Source organism: Curcuma longa, chromosome 4, assembly GCF_044706935.1.
Source record: "Curcuma longa cultivar G26 ecotype Majalengka, Jawa Barat chromosome 4, ITB_CL_G26_1.1, whole genome shotgun sequence".
Lineage (NCBI taxonomy): Eukaryota > Viridiplantae > Streptophyta > Magnoliopsida > Zingiberales > Zingiberaceae > Curcuma > Curcuma longa.
Window position 1 is genome coordinate 3,808,733 of NC_133864.1, and position 12,508 is coordinate 3,821,240.

Genomic DNA, 12,508 nt, shown 5'->3' on the forward strand with positions numbered 1-12,508 from the left:
ATCAAATATTATGATTTGATTGAGTAATTTGCCATAATCTATTCAGTGTATGTGTTTGAGTTACATTCATATAAGATCTCGGTGAGCATGTTGGCAGGTAGTGATTGGTCCTCTCACATGGACAATCATCTCTATTTGTTATGTATGAATAGAGGTAAGACCGGTGCTTATAGTTCAGCTTAAGCAGCTGTTAGCTTATGTAGCTGTTAAAATTGTTACATTCCTATAAGCTGGGGTCGCCTTGATATTGGAATCAAGATGAGATCATTTAAAGTTTGATGATCGAAGTAAATGATCCCACCATTTACTAAACCTGTTTGAAGCCAGATTAGAATTTATGTGTTAAATTCTGGATTAGGCATTGGGAATGTCTAGATCGAAATCTGTACGATGTTAATTTGAGAAAAACATGCACTCTTTTTGGTAAAGAGAATAACATCGTAGCATGTGATTCATACCACATGTGCTAATGCGACAATTAGGGTAGTAGGAGAATGGATCCCTGCTTCTCTACTATGTGAGCCCTATGAGATTATATGTTGATCTCAGCATTTACCTTAAGTGACTATTTAGCTGTCTACTTGAAATTTTAATCAGGGTTTGCTACTTTAGCATGTAGACCTATGACTATGGATGATTCGGTCTATGGAGCATGACTAGGAAAGCGACTGATTAAAATGAATAGATTCTAGCTAAAAAGGAAGATTAAATATATTTACATCTTATGATGTTATTCACTGGTCGACCCATTTCTGTTATGTATAGAAATGTTTGTGAATATTGAGATATGAAACATGCTCTTGACATGATAGTCAAATTGAGGGATTAGAGATGTTCATATTGATGTAAATACATATTATTTAATCTGGGTAAATAGCAAGACATAATGAGTCCAGGAAATGGTTATGTACCATAAGAAGAGTGATTTATGTATCACTGGAGAACGGCTAGGTGCCACCTGGATGATGGTTGTGAGCCATCAGATAAATGACTGTGTGTCATTCAGAAAATGGTTATGTACTATTTGGAGAGCGGCTAAGTTAGGTGTAACAACTTTCTTAGCATTGATCGCTCTATGAGCAGCTATGTAAGGTGTAACAACTTTCTTAGCAATGAATGCTCAATGTGCTTGCTGTCGCACGAACCATTTTCCTATGTATGAATTGGTTGTTCTTACAGTCTATGTGACTGTGCATTCCGGTTATATTTAGTCTACGTGACTAGATACCTCTTAATGGTCTTTGTGACCATTTGCCTTTGTGGCTTCACTTGGACGAGTGGGAGATGTTATAGAAAATTTTTTAGTTATAAATATTTATTTTACATTTAAATTTTTAGCATTCTAGATTTACTATGATAGATTTATGATCGACAATCGATTGCTTATAATTTATCAATGATTGTTAAATTTTTTACTCTCATTATGTGGCATGATCATTACATAACTCTCAAAATATCGTAAAACTATCTAAGATTATCAATGAATTTTAATTAAAACTTATCGATAATCTTATAAATCTCAAAATTACTTCAAATCAAGATTATTATATTCCTAGGAGACTCTTGAGTGTAACTATGTCTTTAGATCTACACTCGAGAGATGTGAATTTTTGAAATCTTTATGACCTCAGGCTAATTTGAAACAAATTCATTAAAAGATTTAAGTCTATCATACTCACTAATACCATCAAAGAGTTTTTAATTAGGATTCTTATGATTCAAATCAAGTTAAAATTTTGAAATTCTGAATATTTTAACCATCAACTAATTTTTTATTAAAAACTTATTGATGAACTTAGCACCTCAAAAATATTTCAAATCAAGACTTTTACACTCTTGTGAGCTTCCTAATTAATGTAGTTATGTCAATTTGTACCTAGATTCTATGGTATAAATTGAGTAATGTGAATTTTTAAAATTGGCAAAAGTTTGAAAATATTTTGAGAGTTATGTAATAGTTATGTCACATAATGAAAATACCGAAAGTTTAACAATAGACTAAGGAGTTATGGGCAGTGGACTATTAGTTGACTATTGATCACAAATCTAGTACAGTAAATTTAAAAATCAAGTACTGCACTCGACTATCTAGTTGTTAATGAATGAACAGTAGATTATTGATAAAAGCAAGGAATAATGAGAAATAATTATATGTTTTAGTAAATATGAGTCGGATACGCATTTTGGATATTACGAAATCTAAACTTGTGTGGTTCAATAAATTATCGATGATTTTATTATATAGATTATTGTATGACTTTTGAGAAAGTGAAAATTGTTGATTGAAGCGAGATTAAAATGAAAGTATTGTTTTAGCGAATTGTGTATATATATACAAACATGTTGACGATAAGTAGGGAGAGTTTTAGGTCATGCTCTTCGTATACATAAAGAAAGAGTTAACATTTTCATAAATATAGTACTATAGATTTTGATTATTATTCAACAATACTACTTATTAAATTTAAAATAAATCCAATCAAAATTCAAATAATTAAAACAAGTTAAGATTTTAAAAATTGTGCGATGTAAAAAAATTAAAGTTTATTTTAGTTGAGAGTTTATTTTATTATTATTTATCCAATTAAAAAAAAAATATGATTTAAAAATTATAAAAGATAAAATAAAAATATAAATTTTTAAAATAAAATTTATTTTACAAGAGACTATTTTGGAGATATAAATTCATGATCTTCAAATCACAAAATTCAAAAATAAATTTTGATTAGCTAATACAAATAGACACATCCGTTTGAGAAGACCAACTCGACTTGATAGACTGACTTGGTTCGATGAATCAGCTCAATCAAGTCGACCAACTCTAGAGGATCATGCCCATGGCAACACAAGAAAATAACTACATGAGCAATTTACAAATTCCCAACTTAATTAAGACAAAAGGATATTCGAAAACAAATTAAATATTAGGGTTAAGATCTTGAAACTGAAGAAATTCTACATAATCCTGCTTAATTATACAACATACACAAAGGGAAACTTGGAGGGACAAAGAGGAACAGCTTTGAACCCTGAGAACGTTTTTCAACGAAAAAACCAAATATCGAAAGGTACAGTCGTTATAGAACTGGAGCCGTTTGAATCTTGCGGGATAAAGAAACTTCCTGTGCTCCGGCACTCCTGTTTGAGAGCCGGCGCTTGTAACGCTTCAGCACGGATGCCAAGTTCTCCTTCCCCTTGGGAAATGCAACGTCGCCGGCCGCTGTGCCGGTCCGACCCTTTCGACCTGAGACTGAAATTTCAACTTCTTTGATGAGATCAAGAATCAGAGCTGCAGTTGTGAAGGATCCACTTATCATTTTTGACCCCATAAGAGAGTCGGAAGGTGCAGTAACTTCCAGTGGTACATCGAGACACAAGCAAGTGTTGAGGGCAGTTCGGGGTTTGGAAAATGCAAGATCAAGAATCCCCTGAATTCAATATTAAAGGCTTAGATTCTTTGGCATCCTTCAATGTTTTCCTTCAAATTATTGCTATATATAAAGGAAAAAAATGAATACTGCCTAAAGTTCGTGGCGAATGATAGAACCCATCACTGTCTCAACTAATAACCAGCTAAATAAGTTTGGTTTTGGACTATTTATTCACTCATAGCAGAAATACTTTATTTCCAGCTCAAAATGATAAGTGGCGAATGACGAGAACCAGATTGTATTGGAACAACAGTGTAAAAGTAGAAGGTAGATTATAATTTGCAATATTTGCTATTGTGTAGATTTTAGAATATATATATTTTATGCATGAACTTAGTTATTCATTAAAGGAATAAGATAAAGCTAATGATTAAGTTTTTACCTGAAGACGATTGAGCACGTAAGTGTATTTACCCCACAACTCTGGCCGACTTTCAACAAGGGACAGATCCAATATCCGATGAATGCACCACACTCCAAAACTCACAACAAGGGATGTGCGCCATATACAACCATCTCCACAATTAGGCAATGACAAAGTGCAAGGGATGTCTGCCTCCTCGTTCCTCTGAACTGAATTAAGCTTTCGTTCAGGCGACAAGTGGCGAAGTTCACTAGAATCCAAATGATTCATCTCAACCACTTTGCACGTATTCTTCTCAGTTGTAGCAAGTTGATAAATTAGTTCCTCGTCACATCCATCATTTCGTCTGAAAAGCCAATCTGAGTTTTCCAATTTCAGGAGCTTCAAGATACAAGATCGAAGAGATTGTAACAACCTGCGTTCTACCTCTGCACAAGGAAAAATTTCTTGGGAAGCGCGGCCAGGTTTGTCAGGGACTGTTCGCCCCCCTATATTGTATTCCCTGGTTGGCATACCAAAGAATTGCTCATATGGTTGCATAGACCAAAGAGATTTGCTGTCTGAACTCAAATTTGACTGAGGGAGTGCATCTCTCTGGAGATTGGGTGAGTAGAGCTCATTGAATGGTGATGAAACTGCAGTCCTGGAGATGGGATTCAAATACTGGTGCTGCTGGCTAGCCATCATCCTACCAACAGATGGTCTGGAACCGATAGGACCACCCAACTTTGACTCATTCAAGTAATAGTTCCTGCTAGCAGCGATAAGAGCAGAAATGTCTGGAGAACTATGATATTTCTTTTCATAGGCAGAAGTGTCAGCATTTCCTATAGGTTCGACCAAAGAAGGGTTGAAATAATTTCCTTCAACCTGCATTCTGCTAACTCGAGATGGTGTTGGGCTTTGCAAACTAGAAGATGCAAGTGAATTCAGTCCATTTTGTTTATCACTGTATGGAACTGAATCCCCAAACCCTGGAGGAATTTTCAGAGAAGATTTAGTAACTCTCGGAGATTCAGGTGCCACACTTGAAGAATAAGGATTTCGCGTCACACCAATTTCCTTTAGATAAGATGCTATCTGGTATCCATGGATTGTAGCTGGCTGATAATCATGGTTGTCTGAGTACTGTGGCAGATATAAACTAGAATAGCGTCTTTCATTTGGCTCAGGTGGGTTACCAGCTGAATTTAGAAAATGTGTTCTCGCTTGCAAGTTCCGAGACCAAGTTGAAGAGCCCATCTGAGATCCATAGGATAAATCTCCACTGGCCAAGTTTTTCATCTTATGAGAGTTATATTCCATTGGGTTGGGTGGGAAAATTGTTATTCTATCAGCATCTTTATGAAAATGAATGGATGACTCTGTTCCTATATCACCTTTTGCAGAACTACCACCTTTCGAGTATAATCCCAACAAAGAATCATACTTTTGCCCAACAGCTTCTGGTGTTGGTTTCCCATGGAAATCAAAAAATTGACCCCAGAACTCATCCAATATGGCAGCGAATTGCCTTCTAGTAGCACGACCTAATCCAGACAACTTTGATAAGTTCACACTGCCAATACTGCCATCTGAAATGTTTACAGTAACAGTGTTACAGCATTCGGAATCCTCGGATGTCAAATGAGGCAACGCTTCACTTACAGGCACCAACAGCTCACCCACAGAATCCTTAGTATCCAATGTCTTGTCTTTATCCATCACAGTGGCAATATCTGCTTCTAATGCCAAATCTTCCTTCTCAATTTGGAATTCATGTTCTTCTTTAATAGCAGTATCTAACAAGGCATTGGTGGATGTGCCACTCACACTTTCCAAGTCTTCTACATCAATAGACTTTGATACTTCAGGTTGAAATATTGGCGCAATAAAGGTATTAGATGAGCCAGAAACATGAATATGTTGATGGGAATCATGATCAGAATCAAAAGTTGTGTCAGAAGCAGCAGCACTGTCAACAATTTGACCTCGATCATTATCAGAATCCATAGGTGCATCAGATTGTTCGAGTATAGATTCTGAAAGTCTATTAGTATACTGCACAGTATGCTCCACAATAGGTTCCAGCGAAAGCTGATTTTCAGTAGCTTTAATCTCATCTTTGATAGAAGTAATCTTATCTCGAATGTCATCTTCTGTTTCCTCAGGTAGTTCATCCTTCAGTGAAATCAAAGTTCCTATATCTGGAAAATCACTTGCAGATTTGAGAGGTGTAGCTGCTAGGTATAGTGTAAAAAGTATCAAAGCACAAGCAGCAAGAAGAATGACAGCATATGTGATAGTTCCACCAAATCTGGTATTTTCCTTGAGGCTGTTTATCCAGATACTTTTTCCAAACAACATTTCATTGATGAAGAATATATTCGAAGCGAGCATTAGAAGAAATGCCAACAGAGACATTATGTCCAGATACCATGCCATTTTGTATTCCCCCATTATTGATCTTGAAGATGCTACTCTAAAAAGTGGAATTGATGAAGATGGAAGAAGCATAGCTTGTATAACTTGACAAAAAATAAGAAATTTATATATCCCTTCAGTGCCTCCAATTTTTGCACAGCAAAGAGCAGGAATCACAGAGGAGGTTTTCACTAACAGAAGATGAATCCAAACAGAAACATTCGCACCAAAAGAATAATGCAAGATTTGAGGTCCATCTGTATTCCAAGCCAAAGCTCCGATCTGACTAGAGAATAGGAGCAGCAATACTGCTATAGGTGCTATAGGAATCCTAAAAATCTGTAAAGTTTAAGCATACAGAAGTTACAGTTCTGGTGAACATTCATTGATGTAGAAAATTGTCAAAATCATGTCCCATGGTAAATTTTCTATCAACTAGCAATTATCAGGTACAATAGGATTATCAATTTAAGTAAAATAATAAAACTCATTTACTAAATTATTCCAACTATCATTTGCAAAGACTATGAATCTTGGTAGCTGAACCAAATTAGTTATTATGACATTTATCAAACAGTAACGCAATGTTCTGGACTTGGAGCTCAAATGGATGAAGAAACTTTAACCACTGAACTTTCATGAAGGAAGACTACTAATGTCAATTTTTGCAGAAGCCTAGATTTACTGAGTCACTTGAAGGTGGATTTGATTGCACCTAATGAATCCTGACACTTGCTTGCTTCTTCCTATGCTAAAACGTGCATCATCATTTGACACAAAAAGTGCTTGTCTGATGGGAGAAATGATGAGTTCTAAACTACATAACTTAAGCCTAAAGATATAATCCACTGATCATATCCTAGCATTGACTGTGAGATGAATGCATCCATGGTCGAGTCTTCTGGCATTCAGAGTTTTGAAAAATGGTTTGTTAGGATCAAATAAGGTATAAATAATAATTTATGTCCTTGAATAAATTCTGAAGCATAAATATGCCAGCAAATCAAATTCTATATAATCAAGAAAACATGAAATTGGCCATTAAGTTAATGAAACCCAAAACTGTATAAAATGTGAATCTTAGTATATAAAATGCCACATGCAATGATCTATAAGTTATTGCACAATTTTGTCAACTTATATTCAAACCTGTGAATACCTGTTCACTGATGTGAATGATTCAGACTATGTAACATTGTGCTTCTTGTCTAGATTACTATTTCTCCATTTGTTTTGGTAAGATTGTGAAGATATCTTCTGTGTCAATTCCTCAATTTTTTGATTACCTCCAGAATTAGTTACATATTCCAGATGACTACTTGTCATGGTCTGTGTCTCCTTTTCCCCATACAGGTTATGAAGATTGGATTGTATCCGAGAAAGAGCCAAGAACAGAATTTTATCATCTTAAATTTGCATCAGATTTGGGTATTAGTCTTAGATGTTAATCATCTTAAATTTGCATCAGGTTTAGGTATTAGGCTTAGTTAATATACATTCATTGACAGCTACAAATATAATCAATGAAAGGATATTAAATATCTATTCAAGAAGAAAATGATCAGCAATAGCAAGATTTGTCAATTGACAAAACAAAAGGCTAATAAAGAAGAAAAGCATAAACCTGATCCATCAGCAGAGACACATCATGAAAGTTGAGATCTATGTCTGTGCTTCCGAAAACAGATGCAGCTGAGTTCATCAGTACATAATTAACCAAAGATATTCCAGTGAAGATGAACATTATTGCGAAAAAATGGTCATGAAGTAAAGCACCCACAGGAACATTCAAGAATCTCTTTTGCTGCTGCTGCATAAAGACCAATTACATGAGAACTAGGAAAAATTATCTCAATATATTATAAAACAAAGGCTGTAATGATTACAAAAATCCAGTTTTAATGTTAAAAGACAACTTTCATAAAAAAAGATACTTGGAGCATCCTGGTTGCTCTAGCAGACACTTTCTGGACGGGTGCTGATAAAAGATGACTATTTAATCAACAAATTCTCATCACTGCATTAGCAGGGATGAAAACAAAAACATTCTCCATTATTTGCTAACAATACACATACAATATTAAAATGTCCAAATGAAAATTCCTCCCAACTGAAATCACATGGAAGATTTCGATGAAATAGTAGAAAACGAAGAGATATATATATACACAAATGTGTCAGGATTAATTGGTTCCTTCTCTATGATCCACACCTTCAATTTTGATGGTTTGTATTATTTTTTTATACTTCTAGAAAAAAATGACCTGTGTTATAGGACTCATTCTTATGAATAATTAGGAATTAAAATATCTTACCATAAATCCTGGCATAGAACAACAGTAGAAAATTTAAAACTTCATCAAGTTCATGAACGAGTTAGGAAAAGAAATATAAAGTTGAGTCAACTTTACCTGAACAACTGAAGAGTGAACATAAAAATTATGCACCATTATATTTGCACCAAGAAGAGCCATAAGAGAGTATGCACTCTCTCCACTCAATTTCGGAAACATAATATTCTTTGCAAGAGGAATTTCTGGTTGACTGATTAGTACCCCAAGCACATAGAAAACCAAAGCCATACCAGAAATAATTTCACACATAAGTACAGCCTTCTGATCATTCTGCACCTTGAGTAGAATAGACATGCATTAAACGTATGTATCATTTCCAACTGAGATCAAAAATAAAAAGGTTAGACATAAAGCATAAAAAATTTACCCAAAGATGCGTCAAAAGGGACAAAATAATAGAACCAGCTGCAGCTGACCAGGCACATGCAAATAAGTCGACACCAAGCAGAAGATTGAAACCATGTGCCACTCCCAGAATCTAGAAATGAAAAGAAATTCTTGATAAACCTTTCCTATCTGTGGTATCTAAATAATGAAAGGACAGTTTTATTATGTAAACATGCAATAAATTAAGAGAAAAACAGCATAATTCTTCTAATAAAAAAAAAGTTGTTACCATAGTTAAATCTGAAATAATCAGGGATAGCTCTGCTTGAACTCCCAATATCATACAGGTTGTTCCTGAATATTCATCTCTGCATATCTGACACAAAAGCAGCAAAAAAAAAAAAAAAACAGGAATATAGTGCATTTGGTTAGTATGGTAGATACTTCATAAAAGTTAACACAAATAATGGTAAAGCTCAGCAACAAATAAAGTCTAAGAGAAGCTATCAGTGAATCAATGTATTCATGGGCGTGGTCTTATAAAAAAAGTATGTTTATGCATAATTAACAGATGGGAGGAATTATGAAGTGATTCCGACACCCTGGGTCAGTACACCTTCAAGGAAGTTAAAGCATGTTGATGTGACACCAGTATATCCATATAGATATAGACATCATTGCAAAGCCATTGTCATACGCTTCTTGAGTCTTGTCCCATACATGGGCAACAAGTTCCAATTGGGTAAACTTGCAATAATGTAGAACTAGGTCTACTAACATAATAATCATGATGATCCGGCCCAATAAACTTAATAAAATGGACAACAGCCATGTGCATAAAAATATTCAGAATATGTTACTACTAAAAGTGAGATTACTCCATATATATGTAAAACTTCTTCCATATTACAATTCGGAGTAATCCAAATCAAGATAGTAGTTACTATTGCAAAGGCTGTTTTAAAGGTGTTTCTGTTCAAAGAATTATGTAGCCAACATAAATAAAAGTCATTCAAATATTCTAGACATTACTAGCAATATAATCTTACATGTACTCAACAATCCATGAAGCCAATTCCAACTAATTGGAATACACAACTTGTACAGTGCTATAGATACAAATGCGTGCTAAATTTGCTGTCAATCAAACATTTAATTTCTGCCACTATAAGTGCTAATGTCAAAATTTTTAAAGCATCTACTCTTTATTAGGTTTCTCACTCCAGAACTGGATTTTATAGTTATTACTTTCCACCATGTGCAGGAAATGAGTTTTGTAAAGATAGAAAAGGATAAACCATACAACAAAAGAGGTTAAGAACTAGTACCTCTGCTAGATTTTTTTCGGTGACGATGCCAACACAAGTTGCGAGATACTGACACAGAATGGCAGTTAAGTTGAAAAAAAGAACTAATAACATCAGGTCATTTCCAAATCGGACTCCTCCATCCACAGCTGCCAACCATTTTCCAAGGTCTACATATCCCATAGAAATGACGAATGCAGGACCAAGACCAGGAAAAGATGCCGTGGACATAATGATGATAAATAACCTTTTTCTGGAAGAACTTTTTGCAGTACAGATGGCTAGTCAAGCAAAAAACCTTCCAAAAAGGTGCAAATTGTATGTGTCAAACAATGTAGGTAAAAAAAAACATTGTTAATTCAAGTTAAGGTACTTTTCTTATGCTGATTCACACAAACATAATTTCATGTAGTAATCATCCATAATCTTGGTAGCAGCAGAGAACGTTAAAACATGACAGCCAAATTTATTAGAGGTCTGAAAGATTTCTAGTGAAATAGTAAACCTGTTCAGCTGCAAATGTCAATGATATCAATCTTGAAATAAAGGCCGATGGGAAATGAAATCCAACAATGCAACTTCAATGGGGAAATTTTCTGTCGGCAGACAGGTAAGTTGTTGAGGAACACTGCACACTTTGTCTACACTAGAAAATAGAAACCTTCTATCAGAATGGTAACCAAAATGCTCATGGATATCCCTCGGATTAGATAGTATTCTCAAGGTTTCGTCTTCTTTCACAGGTATCTGAATATCTCAGCCCTAGTCCTCTTCACCTGCATTTAAATCTATGACTTTTGAGAAAACAACTCGACATCATGAGATTGATCCGAGCATTGAATAGAACAATCTCGATAAAAGAAGATACAAGTTCAAAATTCGGAAGCTTAGCAAAACTGGCTGAAAAGCATGATAAATAGTACGCCCAAAAGAATCGACTGATCAAGCAAAGATGGAGGAAGCGAGTGAAAAAATTAAGTTTTAGTACCAATCCACAAATAATGCAACAACCGAAAAAGAGTTCAATATGCAAATTAATCATTCTTCCTGCTGATCTATCACTTGATTAATTGCTCCAAATTCAGAAAGTGAGTCATTTCAAAATTCAATCAGATGAACCACCACCAAACAAATTTCCCTTAAAACATGTCCCCAACTAAACTGTAGAACGAAAATATAGAGAATAGCAAATTTAGGGAAGACGAGATGTAAATGATTGACTAAGATAATCGATTACCATCATACAGATTCCCCAAAAAAATGAAACAAAAAACGGTATTTCTCCCATCGAAAGCAAGAAACCGAAGGCGGAGAGAGGAAGGAGGATTAGGTCAAGATGGAACCAAACAAGAGACTGCTAAGGTCAAAGCGAGTCCACTTTAGTTCATCCTGCATCAATTCCTCCCACTGCCCGAGAAGTAACATCTAAAGGCGCATAGATCGAGCAAAACGCTCAATTGACTGGGAAAAACTCAACCGGCGTCCATGGAAGGCCCCAAAATGCCCATACCGTCAACCTCCACCGGTGGAGAACGGCCAACCGCGCCGCCACAGCGGACCTCGCCGGAAACCTCGATCGCCGGCGCCGGCGCAAGCATAAAAAAGGTCCTTTCGACTGGATTTTATTCGCCCAACAAGAAGCACAACGAGAGTGGAAGAAGCTTAGGGAGGAAGAGCAGAAACCACTCAAAAAGCTTTATTTTATTATTATTATTATTATTTTATGATGAACTTTTTGCACATACGTCCCTTTTAAATGTCAAATCTCAACCTCTATTAACTATTCACTTCCTTTTCAATTTTCATATTAAAAAATAATAATAATAGGACAAGATATTGTAGTTTTATACGCACAAGATATTTTGTTAATTAATTTATGAGGTAAAATTAAAAAAAAATCCTTAATTATTATTTTCTATCAAAAGACGCTCTTTTTAATAAAAAATAATAAACAATATATTTTTATTTTAACAATATTTTTAATTAAAGTTTTGTTGGAGCAGTTTTACTGTAACTACAACTTAATCAAATATTATTATATTAAAAATATTTTTATCCATTTAATTAAAATTATTTAAATTTAATTTAAATAAAATCTCAAAAAATAATAATGATTCATGAAGTATTTGATATTGTAGATTATATGTGTGGTATGTGGAAGAAGTAGTAAATCATGATATCGAATAGTCTTCTAAGTGGAAAGAATTTATTTTCGAAGGAAAGATTTGGATTTTGCTCCTCGCAAAAATTCTACCACCTGAATCTTTTTAAGAATTTATTTTCGAAGGGAAGATTTGAATCTTGCTCCTTGCAAAAATTCTA

General features: G+C 34.6%; 1 protein-coding gene across 4 annotated transcripts; it reads right to left on the reverse strand.

Annotated features, from left to right (window-relative positions):
- Positions 1 to 2,905: 2,905 nt before the first annotated feature.
- Positions 2,906 to 11,823, reverse strand: LOC141826809 (protein ETHYLENE-INSENSITIVE 2-like). 4 transcript variants are annotated; one of them, XM_074714112.1, is made up of 9 exons: positions 11,697 to 11,823; positions 10,692 to 10,962; positions 10,208 to 10,484; positions 9,169 to 9,255; positions 8,920 to 9,030; positions 8,610 to 8,822; positions 7,823 to 8,005; positions 3,814 to 6,537; positions 2,906 to 3,428 (listed from the first exon to the last, which is right to left on the reverse strand). In XM_074714112.1, the coding sequence occupies exons 3-9, from the start codon at positions 10,415 to 10,417 to the stop codon at positions 3,078 to 3,080; spliced, it is 3,879 nt and encodes a 1,292-aa protein (XP_074570213.1). In that variant the 5' UTR covers positions 10,418 to 10,484; positions 10,692 to 10,962; positions 11,697 to 11,823; the 3' UTR covers positions 2,906 to 3,077. The 4 variants fall into 4 exon arrangements, with proteins under 4 accessions (XP_074570213.1, XP_074570212.1, XP_074570211.1 ...); XM_074714111.1 differs by having other exon boundaries at positions 7,823 to 8,008; XM_074714110.1 differs by having other exon boundaries at positions 8,610 to 8,828.
- Positions 11,824 to 12,508: the final 685 nt, after the last annotated feature.

Excerpts from the sequence above, each read along its gene's own strand:
- LOC141826809 (XM_074714109.1), bottom strand. The coding sequence starts at position 10,417 with ATGTCCACGGCATCTTTTCCTGGTCTTGGTCCTGCATTCGTCATTTCT. Across the intron at positions 8,829-8,919 it reads CCCTTTTGACGCATCTTTGG|GTGCAGAATGATCAGAAGGC; the intron begins GTAAATTTTTTA and ends ATTCTACTCAAG. Across the intron at positions 8,009-8,609 it reads TTCACTCTTCAGTTGTTCAG|CAGCAGCAAAAGAGATTCTT; the intron begins GTAAAGTTGACT and ends GTCTTTATGCAG.